Below are 25,592 nucleotides of genomic sequence, written 5' to 3'. Positions count from 1 at the left end.
CTTCCTTGCCTGGGCCCAGACCACGACGTCTCGGCCTGTGCTGCCTGTGCTTGCTTTAATAAGCGCACTCTTAGGCGTCGGGCAGAATTCGCAGAGGACTTTTTCGGTGAATCTTTTGCATATATCATGCCGTCGGATCAACCAACAACCCAATCTGCTAAAAAACGCAAGGACCGGGACCGACATCTTCGGCCTGCGTCCACTACTGATGCTACTCCCAAACCCTCAGCTAGTGCTCCAGTCCCTACGGAAGTGGTAAATCAACCGCTCCAGGCCAACGACACAGCGTTAACACAACCTTCGGTCTCGGAGGTCTCTCCGGTGCCGGTTGTTGATTTGCCTCCGGAAACCGAAGTTCTGGATCTACCCAACACCATTTCTGTGGACAAGGTTACGCCTGCACGTGGGGCTGCTAGGCCTCCTGTATCCATGTCCATCAAGGCCTTTGCACGTGCTAAGGCCGCCAGTCAGGCCAAGGCCCATCCTAAACCTCCTGCCCAGGCCCCTTCATCTGATAAGCAGATCATGTCTCTGGCTGCTGATCTTATTTCCCTTATCAGGGGGTCTCAGCCACATCCGGACAGGGGTTCTCAGCCACCTGCAGAGAAAAGGCCTAGAACTGAGCAGGCGGACGACCTCTCTTCGGATGAAGCCTCTGGGGATTCTGAGCATTCTGATACCCAAGAAGAATCCTTCCAGGCCTACGAGGACTCTGATGCTGAGGAATCAATTCCCTCTGCCTCCCCTCCAGAGGATTTCTCATTTGGTGAAGTCCTGCATTCCATGAGGGAACATTTTCAATGGCAGGGTCAGGAATTCTCTGACTCCAGGAAAAGGCTTAGACCTTCCTCAAGCTTCCCAGCACAGACCTTTGGCTATTCCACCTGTTATGGATGTTTTGGATGATGTTTTCTCTGACTCCAGTGCTAACCCTGATTCTCTTCCTCCTGCTCCTGTCAAGCCGGACAGATATTATAGGGTCCCGGACACTCAGAAGCACCTTTTTAAGGCCCACTCTGTGGATCTAGAAACTATTTCACAGGGCCCCAAGGGAGTGGCTACCTCCTCTGCCAAAAACCCACTGCCAGCGGACAGAGAAGCTAGGTCCCTGGAGAGATGGGGTAAAAAAGTATATACCTCTACTACCCTAGCCATGAGGTCACTTAACTGCCTTTTTCACATGTTTCAGTACCAAGATTTTCTCCTGGATGATTTACAGAAAAAGTTAGCCTCTCCTGAGCCTATTGATAAAAAGGCATTGCAGGATCATATACATAACACTCAGCAGGTTAATAACCATTTTCTTCAGTGTGGTTATGATGCACTGGAAGCTTCATGTAGGGCAGCTATGACTGGGGCTGTGATATGTAGACATGCTTGGTTAAAGGATCAGTCTTTGCCTGACCATGTTAAAGTAAAGTTACTGGATGCACCTTTGGAAAAACAGAAGCTTTTTGGTGCTAATGCACAAGATGTATTGAAATCCATAGAGGAAAAAGCAAAGTCAGTACAGACGGTCAAGGATTTCCTTCAGGTTCAGCCACCCAGATTCAGCAGAAACTGGCCCTCAAAGAATTGGTCCTTCCCTGGCTCTGACAAGTTTCAAAGGGGAAAAAGCAGACGTGCCCGAGGTAGAGGGAAATACCGAGGATCTTACAGGGGCCGCCAATGGCAACCTCCAAATCAAAGAAGTGGTGCAGACAGTTCAGCTGCACCACAAGGACAATCACAATGACTTGACTTTCGTTCCGTCTACAAGGGTTTAAAGAGAAGCACCTTTGGGCGGAAAATTATCCTTATTCTCTCAAAACTGGCATATCTTAACCAAGGACAACTGGATTCTGGATTTGATAGACAAAGGTTACAGATTCCACTTCCACACATTACCAATAAGACAAGGCATGCCAAACCTGCCACATCATCAAAGGGCAGAGGCACTCTCTCAAGTTTCCAAGCTGCTAAGTATAAAAGCAATAGAAAGGGTTCCTCCTCAGGAGCAAGGCCAGGGATTTTATTCAAGGCTGTTCCTTGTTCCAAGAAAAGAAAACAAATGGAGACCCATACTGGACTTGTCATCTCTAAACACCTTTCTCATAGTGCCAAAGTTCAAAATGCTGACGTTGCAGCAACTTCTTCCCATGCTGGGCAATGGGTCTTGGCTGGTCACTCTGGACCTCAAGGAGGCATACCTGCATGTCCCAATCAGACAATGCTGCAGAAGATACCTCAGATTTCTTGCAGGGACAGAGCATTATCAATTCTCAGCATTGCCGTTTGGCTTATCTACTGCGCCCAGAGTATTCACGAAATGCCTGGCATCAGTAGTGGCACACTGCAGACTGCGGGGGATTCAAATATACCCCTACTTGGACGACTGCCTCATACAAGCAGACAACAAACAAACCTTAAAAGAAAATTTGGACTATGTCATGCATCTACTACAGGCCTTGGGATACACAGTCAACATTCAGAAGTCAAAACTACTGCCATCCCAACAGATTATTTTCTTAGGAGCCAAACTGGACACAGAAAACCAAATGGCCTACTTCACAGAGGAAAAACAGCAGCATTTACCAGAGTACTTCAAAGGCCTAGCAAAACTCTCCCAGCTGACTGCAAGGAAAATCCTGCAGGCCCTGTGGTTCATAGCATCTTGCATCCTTCTGATACCTTTGGCAAGACTTCATATGAGAAAGCTGCAATGGTATTTAAAAAACTTTTGGTCTCAGCACAGCCAAAGCTTAGAGGACATAATTCCACTTATTCCATGTCTGCAAAAGGAATTTTTATGGTGGGCCCAAGCCAGTCAGCTAAACAAAGGCATGTCTTTCAACAGACCTCAAGCAGGCCAAATGATTACAACAGACACCTCAGACCATGGATGGGGGGCGCACATGGAGGGCAGATGCACATAAACCAAAAGGAGATGTTGGCAGTGATGCATGCAATCGAGACTTTCGAAAAATCACTACAACAAGGGCATTTGCTAATAAGGACAAGACAACACCACTGTCATGTGGTACATAAACAAGCAGGGAGGCACTCATTCTTATCCCCTCTGCAGACTAACAATGCTCCTCTGGGAAAAATCCCTGAGCCTGAAGATACATTTACAATCCCAGTTTGTGCCAGGCAAGGACAATGTACTGGCGGACAACCTGAGCAGAAATTTCATGGATCCACACGAATGGATGTTGTACCCTCACATTTTCTCTCAACTGACAAAGACATGGGGAAGACCGGATGTAGATCTTTTTGCTTCCCACTTAAATCATCACCTGGAAAAATTCTGCACAAGGACTCACCATCCTCTAGCCTGGAAAACGGATGCTCTCTCCTTCAGCTGGAATTCTCTAAAAAGTTATGCATTCCCTCCTCTGCCTCTGCTGACCAAGGTGATACTGAAGATCAAAGCAGAACAACCAACAGGCATCTTGATAGCTCCAGATTGGCCAAGGCAACACTGGTACCCATTGCTATTGACCATAACTTGGACCAAACCATGGCCTCTGACCCTATGGCCCCTGCTCCTAACACAACACAATTACAGGACTGTACATCAAGACCTGAAAACATTACATCTGACAGCCTGGAGGCTAACATGACTTCTCCACCTAATTCTCTTTCAAAGTCAGTTCAAGAGATCTTGCTGGAAGCACGCAGACCTTCCACCAGAAAAACCTATTCAGCCAAGTGGAAGAGATTCAGCATCTGGAATGCCAACAGGGGTCAGGACACAGCATTACCGAGTATTCCTCAGATTTTAGAATACTTGGCAGAACTATTTCATACTGGACTATCATACTCTTCAATAAAGATTCATGCCTCAGCAATCTCAGCAAAATACAACTGTGACCCTCCAGTGTTTTCTCATCCTTTGCTAAGACAGTTTCTAAGAGGAATAAAGAATATCAAACCTCCCAGAAAACAGCCAGTACCTGCATGGGACCTCAATTATGTGTTGGAAAAATTAACTCTTCCTCCATTTGAGCCAGCAGCAACTTCAGAAATGCAATTTCTTTCATGGAAGACGGCCTTCTTATTGGCAGTCACATCTGCCAGAAGAGTTTCGGAGATACAGGCACTCATGGCTGTGCCTCCCTTCCTCATTTTTCATCAAGACAGAGTTTCTTTACGAACCAATCCTACATTCATGCCAAAAGTTATTTCCAGGGTGTCTCTAAATCAAGCTATTCACCTGCCTACATTCTTCCCCAATCCTCAAAATAAGGGGGAAAAACTACTGCATACTTTGGACATACACAGACAACTACGTTACTACTTGGACAGAACTAAGGCCACCAGAAAGTCTGACCAACTGTTTGTAGCCTATGCTGCTGGAATACAAGGAAAAGCAATCTCCAAACAAACAATTTCAAAATGGATTGGACATTGCATCAGATTCTGCTATTCTTTCCATGGAAAAGGTGTGCCAGCCAATATTAGGCCACATTCCACCAGAGCTATAGCCACTTACACAGCTTTCCTAAGAGGAGTGGCAACAAAGGACATTTTAGAGGCTGCTACATGGAGCTCCGTGCATACATTTACCAAGCACTACAACCTGCCCTTATACTCCAGATCCCGAGCAGGCTTTGCTTCGGCAGTCCTGCAGAGGATTTCAGCTACACCATCATTATCATAGTTCCATCCACCCCCAGCTTGGCTATGGTATTCAACCCATATGTTATGACTGCAGTTGCATTCTTGAAGGACATAGTACAGTTTTGTACCTACCATAAATGTAGATGTCCGATAGATATGCAACTGCAGTCGGATTTTCCCACCCTCCTACCCCTCTGTATCCTTCTTTTTGGGTCCCTACCCCTTTTTCCCATTAGCTGGGGGTATTTCCTATGGTGTATCTGTTTATTACTGTTGTGCATGTTTGGGATTATTTTTATCCATTTACCAAATTTAGCCTTCCTAGGAGGGCACCTGGCATCTGGGGCAAGAAACACTGAAGAAGATGGCGTCGGCCGATGCCTTTATACTCCAGCCGTTGTGATGTCGGAGAGGAGGCGACACCAGCCAACGCCGGACCCAGACTTTGGAATTCGGCCGACCGAGGGCTGCCTGAGGCAGGACAACCCATATGTTATGACTGCAGTTGCATATCTATGGGACATCTACATTTATGGTAGGTACAAAACTGTACTTTCTCCCGTTCGATTCTCAGCTGGAGCGCCTTCTGTGTGGAGTCTGCATGTCCTCCCCCCGGTCGAGTGATGTTAAAAGACATGCAGGTAGGTGCGAGCGTGAATGGGCATACCTTCGTTGAAGGTTGGGCGTCGGTCTGGCAACTCGGCAGTGTAACAATCCACTACCAATCCTGAGAGAACCGGAGTGACGACCCCTAACCGGGAAAAGCCGAAAGTCATTACATCTGCACAGAACAAAACCAGTACATAAATCAGACCAGTTCTTTGTGTCTTTCTCAGGCCCAAAACTGGGGGACCCTGTTTCTAAAGTGACCTTATTTAAGTGGTTGAGAAATTGTATATCCTTCATTTACCAACATAATAAGATTCCTCTACCTAGCAAGGTCAAAGCACACACAAACAGATCAATGGCAACTTCTGTGGCTTTTCATTCAAGGTCTTCAATGGATGATGTCTGTGCAGCTGCAACCTGGTCTACCCCTCAGACCTTTATTACTAATTACAAATTGGACCTAGTCCCCAAAAGAAGAGCATCCTTTGGTTCAGTGGTACTCAGGAACATTCTTCCATAAGTGCCTCCCAGGTCATAAAGTAAATAGGGACTTTGTCCCATATCAGTAAGGAATGAATGAAGAAGAACAACATCAGTAAAGAAGTTATGTTCTTACCATAACATTCCATCTGTGTTGTTCATCTTCATTCATTCATTACGTCCCATTCACCTTCCCCCTCCAGACGCTCCTGTAGGATCGGATTAGGGTCCTAATCCTGCTTAGGGTTTCTGCTCAGAAAAAGCCTCTGCTTTCCTTATCACTGGCAAACTTGATCTTAGGTAACAGGGAGAGGGGCACTACGGGTAAAAGCTTAGATTGAGAGTTTTTTTTGCTGGCACGAGCTTGTTATAAGGCCGACTCAGTTCCGAGGACGGAACTGACACCCATCAGTAAGGAATGAATGAAGATGAACAACACAGATAGAGCGTTATGGTAAGAACATAACTTCTTTTTCCTTTACCTAACAAACAAAGGCAACCATAGCCTACACTCACCTTATTGCTGCCCTCCTCTATTCCACCCCTATTCTTACCAACCTTAGAAAATCTGACCTAGCTAAGCTCTACTCCTGCTACAACAAAATCACCAAATTCGCCTCAGACTCTCCTTTTAGATCTCACCACTGCTCATCCTTGAAACAGCTCAGCTGGTTTGAACTTCCCAACTGTTGCACTACAATCAGCTCTTTCTGGCACGTAAAACTGTATCATCCTGAAAAAAATCTGGCATTACAAAACCTACTTCTCCCACACAGCAGTAACAGGACTCTGCGATTCCAGTAATAAATTTATGCTCACTGTTATTAAATGTAATAATACAGCAGGTGACTCCCTCTTCTCGAATTATGTAACTAAAATCTAGAACAAACTACCCAGTCATATACTTAACTACCACTTCCTTCACACAGTTTACAAAATCTTTAAAAAAACATCTCATTAATAACTGGCTCTGCTGTTATACTACACCAGGTTAGACCCTCCTTCATTATGCTCACCACTCCTAACTTTCCCGAAAATTCTTATACCTCACGGTGTATTAATAGGTCAGTGTCCTAGGTTTGTATATATGCACATAACATAGAAAAATATGAGATCTTTGTTATGGTTTACACTTAATCTAATGCAGCTGCTCACTCCAGCAATTATATTAAAGTTCTCTTAGGCATGAACCTCTAGTAGTGATGTATTATTTCTCTGTTTAGACTAATAGTGTTATATCCATTTTATTTACTTGATTTATGCCCGTCTGTTTTGACTTTTATTTTCCATGCAAAATTTGTAATATTCTGTATACTGTTTGTATTTTGACTGTATTTTTTTTGTCTGATTTTTTTTTACTTTGCTGAATGTGTCATAAGCTATATACTGTTTTGTTTTTCTTCTTGTGGAGCTTTTCTCCTCTGGCTCCACTGGAAATGGACCTGTCTCTAGTGGTCTGTCCCAGTTAACAAATGTAAAATAAATAAATATACCAAGAGCATCCATGGATGTGAAATTTTAAGTTCTTATGAAGGAATATCTGAGCTTATACAGTATCTCTTATAGATATTTAAGAACAGATCTTGTTTAGGTATGTAAGGCATTGGAGGCACCTACCTCTGGGAATGTTTGGGGTTATTAAAAAGTAGTAGAGAAATCATCAGACAACTTGTATAGAAGATTCTGTAGGAATGAGAAGTGTACTAGTTTGTTCTAAGAGAGCAGATGATGCATGGAACAGACTACCCAACTGCATCAAAACAAGCACTAGTGTACATATTTTTAAAGAACAGCTTGGACACTTAATATGAGAACAACTGTTTTTTGATATATTGACAGGCTACAAGAGCAGTAATGGCTGTTCTTGAAATATTTGTATGCATGTAGAATTTTAGTTATTTTAGATTTATTACAGTACTAAGATTGTTGTTAAACTGGCAAGACTTTCTGTTAGTGTATACACATACAAGCTCGCTTTGCTGCTGTTAGCTAGTCAGGTAAATTGATTTTTTTTTTTTTTTTTGTCTACAGGGGAACCTAGTAGCAGTTGGAACACACAAAGGTTTTGTTCAGATTTGGGATGCTGCTGCTGGAAAGAAGCTGTCAACACTTGAAGGGCACACAGCTAGAGTTGGTAAGGACTGACAGGCCTGTGTATGCATCTGTTAGTGCTTTATGAAGATTTAAAGGTGGAGTAAATTTGAAACAGGTGAGTTCTGCTCTCATGTCTAGAAGAGCACGCAGTAACAGCTGCTGAGACTTGGGAGGCATGTGTATGTATGTAATGGTGCTATATGCAGATTTCTTTTGCACTTTATCCTTTGGCTGCTTTTGACTTTAAGATCCTTTTGACAAGGTCTCTGATAAGTGCATGATTTCTCATGTGTTTGCTATACCGTAATGTGACCCTTTGTCAAGAAGAGCCTACACTGAATGGCACCTATGAGCCCAAACTGTGGTATGTTGCACCATGTACGAGGAGTAGCTCTGAGCCAGATGAAGAGGCACTGTTACACTTCAGTTTGTCTGAAGATCTTGAACATGTGGTTGGGATGGGTGCATCCAAGTGTTGGGAGTGTGTGATGGATACTCCTCATTAATGCAGTACCCAGTGTTATGTGCACAAAGTTGGTCACTAATTTTTGTCACTGATTCTCTGCCTTCACTGGTAACCATAATGCCTTATGTTCCCAGCAAACTTCTAAACGCTTTTCAGTGAAGTAGGCAAACAGATTCACTTTGTCATTCGTGTCATCCACTGTCACTTTCTCCAGCTCCTTCATAGCTAGGTGAAGTTTGCTTCAGAGGTTCTTACTAGACTTGCAGTCCAGGGACCATTGAGGACTTGGCTTAAATTTCCATTTGCCCCATAGCACTTCATGGCTAAGTGATTTGTTTAGGGTTACTCAGTAAGGAGAAATGAAGGATGAGGCAATCAAACCTTGTGCCACATGAACTATAGCTTACACCCTTGACATTCTGCACCAACTGCTAACAAACTGTTTATTTAGATTATAGTCAAACCTTCTCCTCTGCAGCAGTAAATGTATATTTTACTGAAAATTCACAATTTTATGATTTTTTTTTATGGTGGACTGCTAGTACTTGGTAGCGTGATGGTGGGATATTTAGTCATAACACCTGTTTTTATTGCTGCATATAGAATAGTTAATGTCATTTAAAGTTAACATTTTAATTTGAAAGTTGGCATCTAAGATTTGCACTAAAAAACACATAAGTACATTGATTCCTGTTCACCAACTCACCTTATTTTCTTTCACTTGTTGCTCCGTTAGCTAAAGTACAATCGTGTGCAGGGATACTTCTTGCAGTGTGCCTCTTCTAATGCTGCAGTGCTATGTTAGGATGGTTGGCCTGTGCTTTTCACACCTGCCCACTTTCTAAGTTAAGGGCATACCTCCACACTAGCTAGCATGTTATTCTTGTGACCCTTTCAGCTCTTTCCATAACAGCAATTATTTGTAACCAAATTATCTGTCTCAGATTTAATGCCAAGCTTGGCTAGTAAATTACAGATGTTCATCGTGTTACCCTGCTGCAGTCATCACACTTTGGTTATCTTGTTGTCAGGCGGTCCCGCAGTCGGCCTGAAGTCCAAAGTCTTGGTCCGGCGTTGGTTGCTGTCTCTTCTTCCCTGACGTCAGTGCGACAGGGGTATATATGATGCATCCGACGCCATTTTCTTCAGTCTTTCTTGCCGCGCGGTGCCCGAAGCAGAAGCAGTTCGCAAGTGCCGGTCGGCCGACTCCTGAGATTTTCGAAGTCAAATTTCAGATCTGAAGTCTTCAATAAAGCTAAGAACCCCGTTGGGGAAACTTTTCTTGCCTCAGACCGATGTCAGAAAAAGTTAACAATTGTATTTCTTGTGGGAAGCAAATACCTCATAAGGATTTTCATTCTTATTGTATACCTTGCCTAGGCCCAGACCACAACGTCACTGGTTGTCGCTTTTGTGCTAGGTTCAATAAGCGTACTATAAAAAGACGCTTTGATTTCACACGACACTACTTTGGTAGAAAATTTAACTACACAATGCTGTCGGAGCAACTGACTACCGGCGTGCACAAAAAACGCAAGGATAAGGACAGGCAGCCTAGACCCAAGCCAGACTCCGAGGCCTCGGCTGGGCCGGTCTCTGGTTCACCGGTTTTCAGTGAGGCTCCTACGCAGCCCCTGGCTACCGCAGATTTGGAACCCGAGACCGCTTCGGAGCCTTTGGTGGAGAGTGCTAGACCGATGCAGCCATTTTCTTTGGCCTCTACCGACGACATTGCAGAAAGAGATGTCGGTGCTGCAGAAACACCTTCGGTTTCTGAAGGTGTCTTCAGACCGACGACGCTCACTATAAAAGTGTACCCTAAGCTTAAGACTCCTATTAAACCAAAAAAGACTACACTTAAGTCTCCGGTGCAAGGCCCCATGCCTAAGAAACAGATGCTTAAAATGGCTGAAGATTTGATCTCTCTAATCAGGGGTTCCCACCCCCCCCCCAACAAAAGGCCTAGATAAGAGGAAGATTATGCCTCTTCTGATCAACTGTCTATTTCCTCAGGCTCCTCTGAGGACCAAGATTACCCCTTTCCCCCTTAAGAAGATTCTGATGCTGAGGATTCCATTCCCTCAGCTTCTCCCCCTGAAGACTAAACTTTACACACTATGAGGGAACATTTTCACTGGGAAGGTCAGGACTACTCTGACACACTGAAAAGGCTCAGAGAGTTTCTTTTACTCCCCCAGCACAGACCTCTTGCTATCCCCCCAGTTTTAGACATTGTGGATGATGTTTACTTAGAATCTAGTTTAAATCCAGATTCTCTGCCTCCTGCTCCATCCAAACCAGACAGATATTAGAGTGCCTGACTCCCACAAATTCCTTTATAAAAGCCCTGTTGCTGATCCAGAGACGATCTCCCAGGGTCCCAAAGGGGCTAAGGCTTCTATGGCGGAAAATCCTGTACCCTCTGAAAGGGACTCCAGAGCGCACTAGACAGGTGGGGGAAAAAGGTTTACACCTCAGCCACTCTAGCTATGAGAGCACTAAATTGTCAATTTCACATGCTAAAATACCAGCAATTTCTAATTTCTCAAATAAGACAAAAAATGAGCACACTCCCTCAACGGTCTGAATTGAAAGAAATGCAGGATCTGTTGCATGCAGCAGAACAGGTGGGCAAACATACTTTACAATATGGATTTGATTCTTTGGAGGCTTCCTGTAGCGCAACTGTTACTGGGTCTGTTATACGTAGGTATGCTTGGTTAAAGGAACAAACTCTGCCTGATCATGTTAAAGCAAAGCTTCTAGATGCTCCCTTACAGCAGGATGTCCTATTTGAAGTTAAAGCAGAAGAAGTATTAAAGAAAATGGAGGATAAGGCAAAATCTATGCAGACGGTCAAAGATTTTCTACAGGTTCAGCCCCCTTGCTTCAGCAGAAATTGGCCAACAAAAAATTGGTCCTTTCCAGCTACTGACAGACCACAGAGGGGTAAATATAGACGCCCAAGAGGCAGAGGACAACCAAAAACCCACTACAAACCTCGACAATGGGGCGCTGCAACACAGAAGGGAGGAGAAGACAGGCCCCAAACTACTAGAAGGCAAACTCAATTATTTAAACCTCACATGGCCAAGCAAGACTCTTTTGGCAGCTCCCTTGGGAGGAAAATTAGCACTTTTTTCAGACAACTGGCACATCGTCACAAAGGACAAATGGGTCCTAGACATAATTTCACAAGGATACAGATTCCATTTCCACACCTTGCCAATGAAAAGAGGAATGCCAAACCTGCCACAAAATCAATGGGCAGAGGCACAAAAACAAATTACAGCTCTCATGGACATGAGAGCCATTCAACTGGTACCTACACGGGAGCAAGGCCAAGGATTTTACTCAAGACTCTTTCTAGTCCCCAGAAAGGACAATGCCTGGAGACCAATTCTGGACCTTTCAATTCTAAACACCTTCTTACAAGTACCCAAATTCAAGATGCTAACACTACATCAGCTTCTTCCCATGTTGGGCAAGAAAGCATGGCTAGTAACGTTGGACCTCAAGGAGGCATACCTGCATGTCCCTATCAGACAAAATTGCAGAAGATACCTCCGTTTCATTGCAGGTTCAACCCATTACCATTTCTCTGCACTGCCCTTTGGCTTATCCACTGCCCCCAGGGTTTTCACAAAATGCCTGGCACCAGTAATTGCATACTGCAGACAGAGGAATTCAAATATACCCATACCTGGACGACTGCCTCATCCAAGCAGAAAGCAAAGACATCCTCTTACAACATCTGGCTTTTGTAAAACATCTTCTAAGTTGCCCAGGGTACACAGTAAACGAAAAGAAGTCAAAACTAGTACCCTCACAAAATATGACATTCCTGGGTGCCAGCTTGAATACAACTGCCCAGAAGGCTTATCTGACTCCAGACAAACAACTGCAACTGACTCAATATTTCAAAACAATGGCAACAAAGACCCAACTCCCTGCAAGAAAAATTCTGCAGGCCTTGGGCTTCATGGCATCTTGCATACTACTAATACCATTTGCAAAGCTGCATATGAGAAAATTACAGTGGTACCTAAAAAGCGTATGGTCTCAACACAGCCACAGCTTGGACACAATGATATCTCTCATTCTCTGCCTTCAACAAGAGTTTCTATGGTGGTCACAGGCATGTCACCTCAACAAGGGTCAGCCTTTCACCTTGCCCCCCAGCCAGGCAAACTATGACAACAGATGCATTGGACTACGTCTGGGGTGCACACATGGCAGGACAGTGCGTTCAAGGCATATGGACTGCAGATCAAAGGAATCTGCACATCAATCAAAAAGAGATGCTAGCTGTACAGAATGCTCTGACAGCCTTCAAGAACCTCTTACATCCAGGACAGCTTACAATAAGGACGGACAACACCACAGTAATGTGGTATATAAACAAACAAGGGGGTACACACTCCTACCCTCTATGCGGGCAAGCAATGACCTTGTGGAACACAGCACTGGCTTACCAAGTTCAGCTACAAGCTCAATTCCTGCCAGGAAAAAAGAACACATTGGCAGACGACCTCAGCAGAAACATCATGGATCCCCACGAGTGGAAACTGGATCCACAAGTATTTGCAATGATAACTCAAAAATGGGGCCACCCAGGCATAGACCTGTTTGCCAGCTCCCAAAACTATCAGCTGACAAAATTTTGTACAAGGACACTTCATCATCAAGCTTGGAAAGTGGACGCACTCTCATTCAGTTGGAAAAACCTGACAGTATATGCCTTCCCTCCATTGCCCCTCTCTCAAAGGTGCTTCTGAAAGTCAGAAAGGAGAGACCACAAATGATACTCATAGCCCTAGACTGGCCACGCCAGCACTGGTACCCACTATTAAGGAATATGGCCCAGGGCCCACCTTGGATTTTACCACAGATTGCCCATTTGCTCACACAGCAAGACAATCAGATTCTACACAGCCAGCTCAAAACCTTAAATTTGGCTGCATGGCAAATCACCTAAGCATCCAGCCAGCTCCTCTTCCTCAAGCAATTATGGATGTTATTCTGGAAGCTAGGAGGCCCAGCACCAGGAAGACCTATTCGGACAAATGGAAAAGGTTTTGCGCCTGGAACCAAGCTAAAGGCCAAAATACCCTTCAGCCTCACATGCCTCAGATTCTTCAGTATTTAACTGAGATGTTGCACAAAGGACTTTCTTTTTCATCTATTAAAATCCACGCCTCATCTATTTCAGCCAACTACAACACGGATCCACCCTTATTTTCACATCCACTTCTAAGGCAGTTCCTCAGAGGGGCAAAAAACATTAGGCCCCCCAGGAGAGCACCTACACCAACCTGGGACCTCAACTTCGTTCTGGAAAAACTTACGCTACCTCCCTTTGAACCAGCTTTCTCTGCTGATCTAAAGTTTATATCATGGAAGACAGCCCTGCTGCTAGCAATAACCTCAGCCAGAAGAGTCTCAGAGCTTCAGGCACTAATGGCAGTGGAACCTTTCCTCATTTTCCATCAAGACAGAGTTTCTCTACGAACTAATCCTTCCTTCATGCCTAAGGTGGTATCCAGTGTGGCTTTAAATCAAACCATCCATTTACCCACCTTATTTCCAAATCCACAGAACAAAGGAGAAAGACTCCTGCATTCCTTGGACATTCACAGGCAACTTCGTTACTACTTGGATAAAACTAAGGATGTTAAGTTGTCAATCTCGCCTTCATTCTTGCTTGATGGGTTCGGAGCCGATCCTCGGCTCCGACTCGGCACTTGCTTTAGCTCGAGAACTCCTTTTACCAGCTCGAGGCAGCCCCATATCCCATGATGCAAGGCAGAAAGTACCTAGATCTCGTTTGCCGCTTCGCTTGGGAGGTCTTCTCTTTACCAGCTCCTGGTAAGTAGTTCACATTTGTGATATTTCAAGCCCCCTTTTTTCTGACAGAAATCCCTGTCTCTTTTAATTTTTTGTTAGTCAATTTTCCCTATCCCATCCCCCCCCTGTTAGGGTGTGTGTGTTGGTGTTTTTATAAAATACCTCTTGGTATTTTGTTTAATTTAATTTTGACTGGTGTGTCTGTGTGTGTTGTGTCGGCACCATGTCTAAGGAGAGGGTTTCAGGTTTTAAGAAGTGTGACTCGTGCTGTCAGAAGATGTCTCTGACAGACAGTCACACTTCTTGCCTGTATTGTTTGGGCCCTCTTCACCTGCAGGACTCCTGTGCTATTTGTCACTCCTTCAGCCAGAGAGTCCTGCAGGAGAGACGTAACAAGTTGATTCTCAGGGGTCTTCTTAAGCGGAGGGCTCTCCGGCTAAGTCGGCTCCACAAAATAAACTAAAACTGCCAAGGCCCAGGCTTCTGTTTCTAAGCCTGCGGCCTCGGCTCCGACTTATTGAGTCGAGATCGGCTCGGCTGGAGCCGATTCTGGATCCACAAAGCTTCGGCGCCGATGGCTATCGGTGCGAATCTTTTGACCGCCGATGTCGGCTCCGATCGGCTCCGACACCCATGTGGCACAGGCATCGGTGTCGGCTCCGATCGGCTCCGACACCGTTACTGTAGCTGTATCGGCTCCGGCTGGAGCCGATACATCGAGCGTTCTGTCGGCTCCGAAGTCGGTGCCGACAGGATCTGTAGTATCGGGTCCGATGGGCCATTCCACGTAGAGGTCCAGGTCTCCTTCCTTGGAGCCCATACTTTCGGCTCCGGCTTCACCTCTTCTATCGGGCGGAGCCATTGGAGCCGATCCTCAAGGTCATCCAGGTTGTCAGACCATGACCTAGAGAGAGTGGTCAGTAGATTACTCAAGTCACAGGTACTGGCCCAAATGCTACACAGTCCGTCTCAGCAGGCGACTGTTGGTCCACACCCGTTACAGTTCCTCCTTCAACTCTACCCCAGAGCTTGGAGTTGGAGTCTTCGGGCATGGTTACTGCTACGGCTGGAGGGCGGATACCCCTTCTGTTCCTTCGCCCTACTCTTATCTCCTCTTCCTTAGAGGGATTCGGTGGTCGGGCTTCCATGGTCTCCTCCGAGGGGTGAGTGGCATCGGACCCTTGTCCGAGCCGCTCTTCCCTTGGAGCCTCGACCTTGGTGAGCTCGGCTCCGACATCTGCCTCGGAGACTTCCCTTCGGTGGTTCCTGGAGTTCCTAGCTCTTGGGCGGGTTCTCTCGGACCTGCCTGGGAGGGGAGCATTGAGGTGATGGAGTGTACTGGCCACTGGTATCAGTCAGCAGTCTCTTCCGTAGCTCCTCCCTCTATGGTACCTGTTGACATCTCTGCCACTTCTCTTGCTACAGGACCCAGAGATCCTCCGCCTCAGGTTTCCCCATTGGGAATTTCCCCTCTTCCGAGGATTCTCCTGATGTTTCGGGAGATCCTCCTAGGAAGAGGACTTGTAAGAGGAAGCATGTAGACTCCCCGAGTCTGTCACTTGGATACTGACTTTGATGAGTCAGAGGGATCCCTAGATCCCCTCTGAGGATGTCTCCTTTCAGACATCCTAGAACTTCTCAAACAGAGGGAAACTGGCCCACCAACAATCCCTCTGAGGATGAGTCAGTATACCTAGAGGCGTTTGGATCTCGGCCCTCCACCTCCTGGGTGTCTCCGCCTTTCGACCCCCTTATGCAGGTTATTGCAGGAAAGGCGTGGACAGCTCCTGACTCTGTAGAGCCAGTCCCTAGGAGGCCTTCTAAATTTATCACTGCCCTAGTGACAAACAATTCCTAACCAAGGGTGTCGCTGATGCCATGGTGGTGGCTGCGGCCACCAAAAAGGAACTTGCAGATCCTTCCGTGCCCGTCCATCCTCCTAATAAGGACTCTAGGACCATGGATAGGTAAGGTAAGCGGATGTTTTCCTCAGCGACCTTTGCTATCGTTCGCTGAATTATCTTTGTCACTTCACCAGACTCCAGAGAGATATCCTGAAGGAGCTGGGAGAAGTAGTTCAGGATCCTACAGCTGCAGGGGCTCAAGAAAAGATTGCTTCGCAGCTAGGAACCCTCAATTCCATTGCTAACTCCTCCATGCGGCTAATATCTTATGCTGCGGATGGGCGAGTAGAGCCGCAGGCACAGGTGTGGCTCTTAGGCGCCAAGCCTGGATGCGGCTATGTGATTTTATGGATCCCTTTAAGGCGTCCTTCACAAATTCTCCCTTTGATGGGTCAGCTTTGTTTGGCCCTCAGGTGAAGGAGACCTTGACCAGGTGTGAGCAGGACGGCAAGACTCTTTCTGCTGTTGGAGTCCGTTTTTGGACCCATTCTAGGCCTTATCCCAAAGGACAGATGGGTGGGAAGATGTGCTTCCGTAAATCCCAAGCAGTCACGCCGGATTCACGTGGTCAGATTAGCCGTAGAGGCAGAGGGGTAACAACAACAGGCGCCGCTCTAGAGGCAGAGGGGTCCAAGAACCAGGGAAACAGGGAGCCTCTCTCTGATAAGCCCTTTCAGCATCCCTGAGGTGTTGCCCGGCTGTCCCTCCTTGGAGGCAGTCGGGAAGATTATCACTGTACCCAGAAGCCTGGCATTCCCTCACTCAAGACAGATGGGTACAGTCGATCATATCCAAGGGTTACATAATTCCTATCGAGGAAAGTCCCTTCCCTCAAGTTCCTTTCCAGATGTACCACCGGTCTAAGGGACATTGCAGAGTTAGAAATCAAAACTACTGCAAAAGAGCCATTCAGCCAGTTACAATAGACCATTCAGAGCCGGAATCTACTCAAGGTTCTTTTGGTCCCCAAAAGATGGGAGACTGGAGACCAATATTGGATCTCAGCAGACTCAACAAGTCTGTCAGGAAGACAAGATTCGAATGGTCACTCTTCAGTCAATTCTGCCCTTCTTACAGAAGGACAACTGGATGTGCTCAATAGATCTTCAGGATGCGTACTATCACATCAAAATTCACAGGCGCTCCAGGGGTTTTCTCCGCTTCGGCTGGGGTCCAGTCATTTCCAGTTCAGAGCCCTGCCCTTTGGTCTCACTACAGCCCCCAGAGTGTTCACCAAATGCATGGCAGTGGTCACGGCTCACCTGAGACGGGAAGGATGCCAGGTGTTGGCGTAGCTCGGCGACTGGCTCCTGTCAGCCACCACCAGGCAGCAGCTTATACAAGCCAGGGATTACACAATAGACCTTTGTTCTCATTTGGGCATCTCAGTCAACTTGAAAAGTCATCCTTATCGCCCTGCCAGTCTATTACCTTCATAGGCAAACTTAAACACTGTTCGGATGTCAGCTACCCTTACAGAACAAAGAGTTTCAGACATTCAGACTCATGTCAGGATCATTCTGGCCAGCAAGAAAGTACAGGCCAGAATGGTTCTAAAGGTATTAGGTCTCATGGCTGCGGCCATTACTCTTCTTCCCTGGCTCGATTCTACATGCCTCCTTCAGTGGATGCTGTTCACACAGTGGTCATACCAGCAACTCCCAATGCGTCACCAGATTCTGGTGACACAAACATGCAAAGAACATCTTGCTTGGTGGATCACATCGTCTCAGGTTCACCAAGGCAGGTGCTTTGTACCTCCGTCCCGATAGCCACTGTCACCACGGATGCCTCCCTGATCGGGTGGGGGTCATTATCAGGGCAGGATGGTTCATGGGGCGTGGCAACCGTTCGAGTACCATCTGCACATAAATGTCCTGGAGATGAGAGCAGTGCTTTTAACGTTGCAAGCCCTCAACGACTTTCTTCCCGTAGGGACAATTGCAGTCCACACAGACAACATGTCTGTAGTGTGGTATATCAACAAACAGGGCGGAACCAAGTCCTACCCCTTGTGTCGAAGCGCTCAGACTTTGGCAATGGGCGATCTCCTCTCATCGGTTTCTGGTAGCAACGCATATCCCTGGGAAAACCAACATTATAGCGGACAGATTGAGCAGAGCTATTCTCATGCCTCACGAGTGGTCTCTCAAGCAATCCGTGGCGGAAGAGATTTTTCTGGAATGGGGTCGTCCATGTTGCGATCTTTTTGCTACTCCCCAAAACAGCAAATGTCCAGACTTCTTCAGCCTCTTCCCTCTATCAGGCCATCCCCAGAGGCGCTCTGACCCAAGATTGGCCCCAGGGACTTCTTTATGCCTTCCCTCCATTTCCTCTGATCCCTCAGGTGATCCAGAAAGCTACCGTTTTGAGAGCCAAATTGATTCTCATTGCCCCTTACTGGCCTCGACAAGTTTGGTTCCCGTTCCTCCATCATCACCTTTTGGTGCAGCCGTGGCATCTGGACCCAGTGCCAGATCTACTGATTCACCAGTCCGGTCAGCTGCAACGGTCAATCCCTTCTCTCAACCACACAGCATGGTTGCTCCACTTCCTTCCTTAGCCAGTCTTGCTTTGAGCTCTAACCCAGTTAGAGATATCATAGTAACTTCACTAAAATCCTCTACCAGGAGGATTTACACAAGCAAATGGAACGTTTCTCTTATTGGGCTAAGGCCCAAAATATTGATCCTTTTACTGCCCCTGTTCAGGCAGTTCTGGACTTCTTAGCAGAGATTTTTCATGCAGGCTCCTCTTCTTCCACAGTCAGAGTTCAGTTAGCTGCTATTTCTAATTTTCATGTCGGGATAGCAGATCATAATATTATGTCCCATAGGCTCTGCAGGGCCTTTTGAAAGGAATTTTCCTACTAAAGCCTCCAATCAGGAATCCTCCTCCTCAGTGGGACCTAAATTTAGTGCTGACATCCTTGATTCTCCCCCTTCGAGCCAGCTGTTTCTTATTCCCTAAAATATCTTTCTTGGAAAACGTTATTCCTAGTGGCTATTACATCTGCCAGGAGGGTGTCTGAACTTCATGCTCTTCGTTCGACCCCCTATTTGATTTTTCACAAAGACAGAGTATCTTTGAGAACTAATCCATCCGTTTTACCTAAGGTCGCTTCAAAAAACAATCTGGATCAATCCATTGAGCTCCTGTATTTTTCCTAACTATTCAGATAGAGCTGAACAAAAGCTACATTATCTTGACGTCCACCGTCAGCTTAGATATTATTTGGACAGAACAAAAAAATTTAGAAAATCTGATCAACTTTTTGTTTCCTATGCGGATAATAAAAAAGGCCTTCCTGTTTCTAAAGTGACTTTGTCCAGATGGCTTTCTTCGGTCATCACTGAAATTTATACGATCAGGGGAAAACAGCTGTGCTCAAAACCTAAAGCACATTCAACTAGGAGTTTAGCTACTTCTACAGCCTTTCAAGCTAGACTGCCTTTGGACACTATTTGTGCAGCGGCCACTTGGGCCACTCCTCACACTTTTGTGTCCCATTACATATTGGACTTGGCCTCCAGGGACAGAGCCAGTTTTGGCTCTACAGTCCTCAAGAGTTTGTTCCATTGAGCCACCCAGGATAGAGGTGCTAGGGACGCGGTCCCATCAAGCAAGAATGAAGGCGAGATTGACAACTTAACATTAAGAAGTTATGTACCTACCATAACGTTCCATGTTAGTTGTCTTCTCGCCTTCTTTCTTCGACCCTCCCTCCTTCCCCCTGGCCTGGACAGACCTTGTATAAGAAACTATTATGCTAAAGACCATTCAGACCTGGTCCTTTTTCCATCTGTAAGTTTCTTCTTCCTTTGGGAAGTATTTTATGCTTGGTGTTATTGCCCTTTGTCAACAAACGAGATCTGGGTACTTTCTGCCTTGCATCATGGGATATGGGGCTGCCTCGAGCTGGTAAAAGGAGTTCTCGAGCTAAAGCAAGTGCCGAGTCGGAGCCGAGGATCGGCTCCGAACCCATCAAGCAAGAAAGAAGGCGAGAGAAGACAACTAACATGGAACGTTATGGTAGGTACATAACTTCTTATTTTCAGAAACTCTGACCAGCTCTTTGTATCCTATGCTGCAGCTTCACAAGGGAAGGCTATATCAAAACAGACCATTTCCAAATGGATAGGACATTGCGTTCGTTTTTGCTATAACCATCATGGAAAACCAGTTCCTGCTACCATAAGGCCCACTTATCAGGGCAGCAGCTACATTTACTGCCTTCCTCAAGGGGGTGCCAACCAAGGATATTTTGGAAGCTGCAACTTGGAGTTCAGTACACACCTTCACTAAACACTACCACTTACCACTTTACTCTAAGACTAGAGCAGGCCTTCGCCACTGCAGTTCTGCAGGGCCTTCTAGCCTCCTCTAACCCTCTTTGACTCCTCCCATCCTTAGCTTTGGGATTCTACCCAAGTGTGAAGACTGCAGCAGGGTAACACGATGAACATAGTACAGTTTTGTACCTACCATAAATGTAGATGTTCGAGTGTACACCCTGCTGCAGTCAAAGTTACCCTCCTTCCATCCCCTCTGACTAACTAAATCTTTACAATACCTTTCTGATGTATTTGCTTATAGCTGGGGGGATGTTGTGTTTGTGCTAAATTGCTTAGATTGGTACTAATTACTGACCACCTTTTTGGGGGCACCTGACATCTGGGGCAAGAAAAACTGAAGAAAATGGCATCGGATGCATTATATATACCCCTGGCGCACTGACGTCAGGGAAGAAGCGACATCAACCGACACTGGACCAAGACTTTGGAATTCAGGCCGACTGCGGGATCGCCTGGTGACAAGATAACCCAAGTGTGATGACTGCAGCAGGGTGTACACTCGAACATCTACATTTATGGTAGGTACAAAACTGTACTTTTTTTTTTCTCTGTGTTGTTCTAGTCTTTGAAATGCATTTCTGTTGTGATTTATTTTTCCCTGCCGAGTGAACACTAGATCTCAAGTTGTTGTTTTCATTTAGTCTTCAGCCTGTGGGTTTCGGATCCATCTTCAGTTCCGACTCGGCCGTATACTCCAGCTTTGAAGCTGAAAGCTGAGCTTCTCCTCTCCTACCCATCTTGCCCCACTCTCCCTCCAACCCACATATCTCATTTGCTGCCTGCTTGAACAGCTACAGGGTCCGTTGCTGAACTCCCTGTAGGGAAATTTTCAATGTTTTTGGGTACATAAGTGCTTTAATTTTTTCCCCCCTTTATCTCCCTTTTTTATCTCCTACTCTTCGGTTAGTTTTAAAAAAAGTTAGTGTAGAGCTTGGAAGTAGGGTCCCTCTCACTCTCTCTCTCTCTCTGTCTGCCTCTCTCTCTCCATCTCTCTCTCTTTCTTGTTCCCTCTGTCTCTTGCTCCCTCTGTCTCTCGCTCACTCTCTTGTTCACTCACTTTCGCTTGCTCTCGCTCACTCTCGCGCGCACTCTCGTGCACTCTCTCGTGCACTCTCTCTCTCTCGTGCACTCTCTCTCGTGCACTCTCTCTCTCTCTCGTGCACTCTCTCGTGCACTCTCTCGACTCTCTCAGTGACTTCTCTCTCTCTCTCTCTCAGACTCTCTCAGACTCTCTCTCGCTCACTCTCTCTCGCTCACTCTCACAGACTTCTCTCTCGCTCTCTCTCGCTCTTCTCACGCTCTCTCGCTCACTCTGCGCACTCTCTCGCTCACTTCGCAGACTCTCTCGCTCACTCTCAGACTCTCTCTCGCTCTCTCGCCACTTCAGACTTCTCTCGCTCTCTCTCTCTCACTCTCAAGACTCTCTCTCGCTCACTCTCGCGCTTCTCTCGCCAAGACTCTCTCTCGCGCACTCTCTCTCGCTCTCTTTCGCTCACTCTCGCGCGCTCTCTCTCAGACTCTCTCGCCTCACTCTCGCTCTCTCACAGACTCTCTCTCAGACTCTCGCTCACTCAAGACTCTCTCACTCTCGCGACTCTCTCTCACTCTCACTCAAGACTCTCTCTGCTCACTTCGACTCTCTCACTCACAGACTCTCTCTCGACTTCTCTCTCAAGACTCTCTCTCGCTCTCTCGCACTCTCTCTCTTCGCTCACTCAGGCACTTCACGCTCTCTCACTCTTGCACACTCTTTCGCTCACTCTCTCACGCTCGCTCACTATCTCTCCCGCTCGCGCTCTCATGCGCTCTCACGTTCTCTCTCATGCGCTCTCACGTTCTCTCTCGCGCTCTCTCTCTCGTGCGCTCTCTCGTGCTTTCTCTGGCTCACTCTCTATCACGCTGTCTTGCACGCTCTCTCACGCTCTCCCTCACTCATTCACTCACTCATTCACACTCTCACTCACTCATTCACTCTCTCACTCTCACACTGTCACTCTCACTCACTCTCTCTCACTCACACTCTCTCACGGTCTCTCTCATTCTCTCACTCACTCTCTCTCACTCAGTCACACTCTCTCACTCATTCTCTCTCTCTCTCTCTCTCACTCTCTCTCTCTCTCACTCACTCATTCTCTTTCTCTACTTTCTTCCCTTTTCCTGTAGTGCTTTTGTGGTTGATCCTGGTATGGCTGATTCTGTAAGTCAGCAGGCTTTAAGAAGTGCTCAGAGTGTGGGCATAAAATCCCACTTTCCAATGTCCACACCCTGTGTGGTTTGTCTAGGCTAGGCCCACCTAGATTTCTCCTGTTCTATATGCGCAGGCTACAATCAGCATGTGTTTATAGACGAGGAATAAGTTAATCCTTGGGGTCTTATTTATTTATATTTGTTGACCAGGAAAGTCCACTGGGCTGAAATGAGCCCATTTTCAGTGGAAACCTGGGGAGAAAAGCTCCACAAATTAAATACAAGATAATAAAATACAGGATAAAAAAATACTAGGTAATAAAATACAGAATAATAAAGTACAAGATAATGGAAGTTTGTTGAAGGCCTGAGGAGAAAAGCTCCAGGTGCTCCGCAGACAAAATACAAAAAAATAGACAAATTAGTTAGAAACATGGATTTACCAAGTATGAAGAAAAATGAAAAAACGTGCTTAGTCACCTAGGAGAGATTTACAAGTTGTGACAAAGTACAAAGAGAATAAATGTGGGTAACAATGCGTTTTATGGTCTTCTGTCTTCCTCTGCTCCATCTTCAGCGGCTCATACCCTCTCTAAGAAAGTGGCTGAAAAGGGCAAGGACAGGGACAAACAGAAGAGGCCACCCAATAGAACTTCAGCCCCTGCATGAGAACCACCTACTAAGACTCGCCCTTCCACTTCAGCTTCCCCTCGGCTCTGATCTCTCTGTGCTTCTCACCGAAGCCAGCGGGTCCCCTCCCTAAGTCCCCATTTTTGGTTTCACCCAGGCACCACTCCAGGCCGGGGTCGACAGCTTCTTCTGCCAAGTCCTCCTGCAGCCTCTCTAAGTTCAATGTGGATGGGCTGATGAGGAAATTTCTTAAAGTGCAAATTCAGTTGGGAGTTTTGTCTGCCCCAGCTCCTGCTGGAGCTATAGACTCTCATCCCACTTTCCTGCCTCTCTCTCCTTCTCCGATCCTCCCTTCAGTTTTGGTGCCTTTGGGCCCAAAGATCCCGAGTTTCGAGATATATATGCCAAAGGTCACCATGAGCAGTTTGGCTCTGGTGTCTTCAGGCCCTACTCACTCTGAGCTGTAGCTTTGGCGTCTGGTCCAGGAAGTTGATTTCAGCTGCCACGCTTTCGGAACTGTCCCTTCCGCTCGGTGTCTCGCTGATCTATGGTTCAGCTCTGACTCCTGCTGCTCCCAGCAATGAAGGAGGAGTTCAGAGGGCTTTGACATCGATGGCTTTGTCCCTGACGGAGTTGCCCTCAGAGCTGGAGCAAGGGGGTGCCTGTTGATGCCATGGTTGTTGCTGCAGCTGCAAGAAAGGAACTCGCAGAGTGGAATTCCTCTGTTCATCCCCCTAATAGGGAATCAAGGGTGGTGGGTAGATTTGGGAAGCATGTTTACGCTTCAGCGTTCTTTGCTCTTGGGTCGCTGAATTACTTGGCATATTTCCAAGACTGCAAACGGATTTGATCAAGGAGCTTACCAAATCTCTTTCCAGATCCACATCCTCCGAGGGTGAGAACAGAATCTTCTCACAGTAAGCCACACTTCTATCTCAAATACTTCCATAAGGTTGATCTCCCCTGTGAGGAAGGTACCTCATGGGTGGTGGGGTCAGGCAGGTCTATATTAGGTGATTGAAACTTTAGGTAATCAAATACCTAAAGCTCGACACCTAAACAGCAAAAGCTGTAAACATCGAACAGCCACTTCCATGAATTCTTTCATAAGGAAAGAATTTGCTTGGCCGTTATCAGGAATCTGCCCTTTTCTCCACTGTACAGCGATCTCAGAGTTGGTATATTTAGTTAGGGGGGGTGGGGGGGACACATCCCCCCCATTCGATTAGGATTTGAACATTTTTTTTTCTCCGGCCAAGCAAATTCTTTCCCTAGGAAAGAACTCACGAAAGTGACCATTCGATGTTTACAGCTTTCGCTGTTCAGGTGTCGAGCTTTAGGTATACAATTACCTAAAGCTTAGACTTTATAATATAGACCCGTTCAGGCATGGCCATCAGGAGACGTTCCTGGATGCGATTGTGATTTTGTGGAACCATTTGTCTTCTTTTGTCAGTGTGCTTTTTGACGGATCTTTTCTTTTTGGCCCCAAGATTTAGAACACACTCTCCAGGTGTGAACAAGAGGGAAAGACCCTTTCTGCCGTGGGTGCACATTTTCTACACCTCAAAGTGCCTTCTTTGCCAACCAACAATGTGGCAGAAAGATGTGGTTTAAAAAGTCCCAGGCTCCTTTCCAAGTTTCACGCAGAGATAGTACCCCAGGGTCAAAAGGGGGAACTCAGATGGAAGACACTGGCCTCGTGGCAGAAGTGGTTCACAGAACCAGGGATCTGGAGATTCTTTCTCCGACAGACCCTGTCAGCACTCTTTAAAGTAGGCCCAACTGTCCCTCACAGGAGGCCTTCAGGGGTTGTTTATGCCTGCAACCAGGGAGACAACTAGCCATCACAAAAGATTCATAGGTGCAGAGTATTATAGCCAGATATTATACCATACCATTTTCCCTAGCCCGTCTCACAGTCCTTGATATTCCACCCAGTCAGAGGAAAGCAGCATCTCTAGAAATGAAAAAGCTGCTAAAAAAAAAGTCATCCAATAGGTGTCCCCCCCCCCCCCCCACGCCCAATACCAGAGTGGGTCTGGAACTTACTCAAGATTCTTCTTAGTGCCAAAGAAGACAGGGGACTTGAGACCAATTTTGGATCACAGCAAGTTAAATCAGTTTGCTCAATATACAGAGTTTTAGATGGTCACAATTCAGTCCATTTTGCCTGTGCTGCAGAAGGATGTTTGGATGTGCTCGATAGATCTTCAGGATGTGTACTATCACATCAAGATGAACAAGTGTTCCAGAAGCTACCTATGCTTCTGGCTGGGAGTCGGTCATTATCATTTCAGAGCACTGCCCTTTGGTCTCACCACAGCTACCAAGAGTGTTCATGAAATGCATGGCAGTGGTAGAAGCTCACTTTTTAGATGACTTACGGTTCCAACCAGGCATCATCTAATAAAA

The 25,592-nt window shown here is 46.3% G+C and overlaps 1 protein-coding gene across 7 annotated transcripts in view; it reads left to right on the top strand.

Annotated features, from left to right (window-relative positions):
* FZR1 (fizzy and cell division cycle 20 related 1) overlaps positions 1 to 25,592 on the top strand; it is a 1,382,318-nt gene that overhangs the window by 1,000,907 nt on the left and 355,819 nt on the right. For all 7 annotated transcript variants that reach the window (XM_044054101.1, XM_044054103.1, XM_044054098.1 and 4 more), the window contains one exon: positions 7,726 to 7,828. In XM_044054101.1, the coding sequence (XP_043910036.1) occupies positions 7,726 to 7,828 (103 nt within the window). The remainder of the gene's footprint in view (positions 1 to 7,725; positions 7,829 to 25,592) is intronic.

Source organism: Protopterus annectens, chromosome 13.part0 (assembly GCF_019279795.1).
Source record: "Protopterus annectens isolate FY-2018-M chromosome 13.part0, PAN1.0, whole genome shotgun sequence".
NCBI classification, from domain to species: domain Eukaryota; kingdom Metazoa; phylum Chordata; order Ceratodontiformes; family Protopteridae; genus Protopterus; species Protopterus annectens.
Note: the sequence above shows the minus strand (reverse complement) of the source record. Positions and strands in the feature narration are given on the sequence as shown.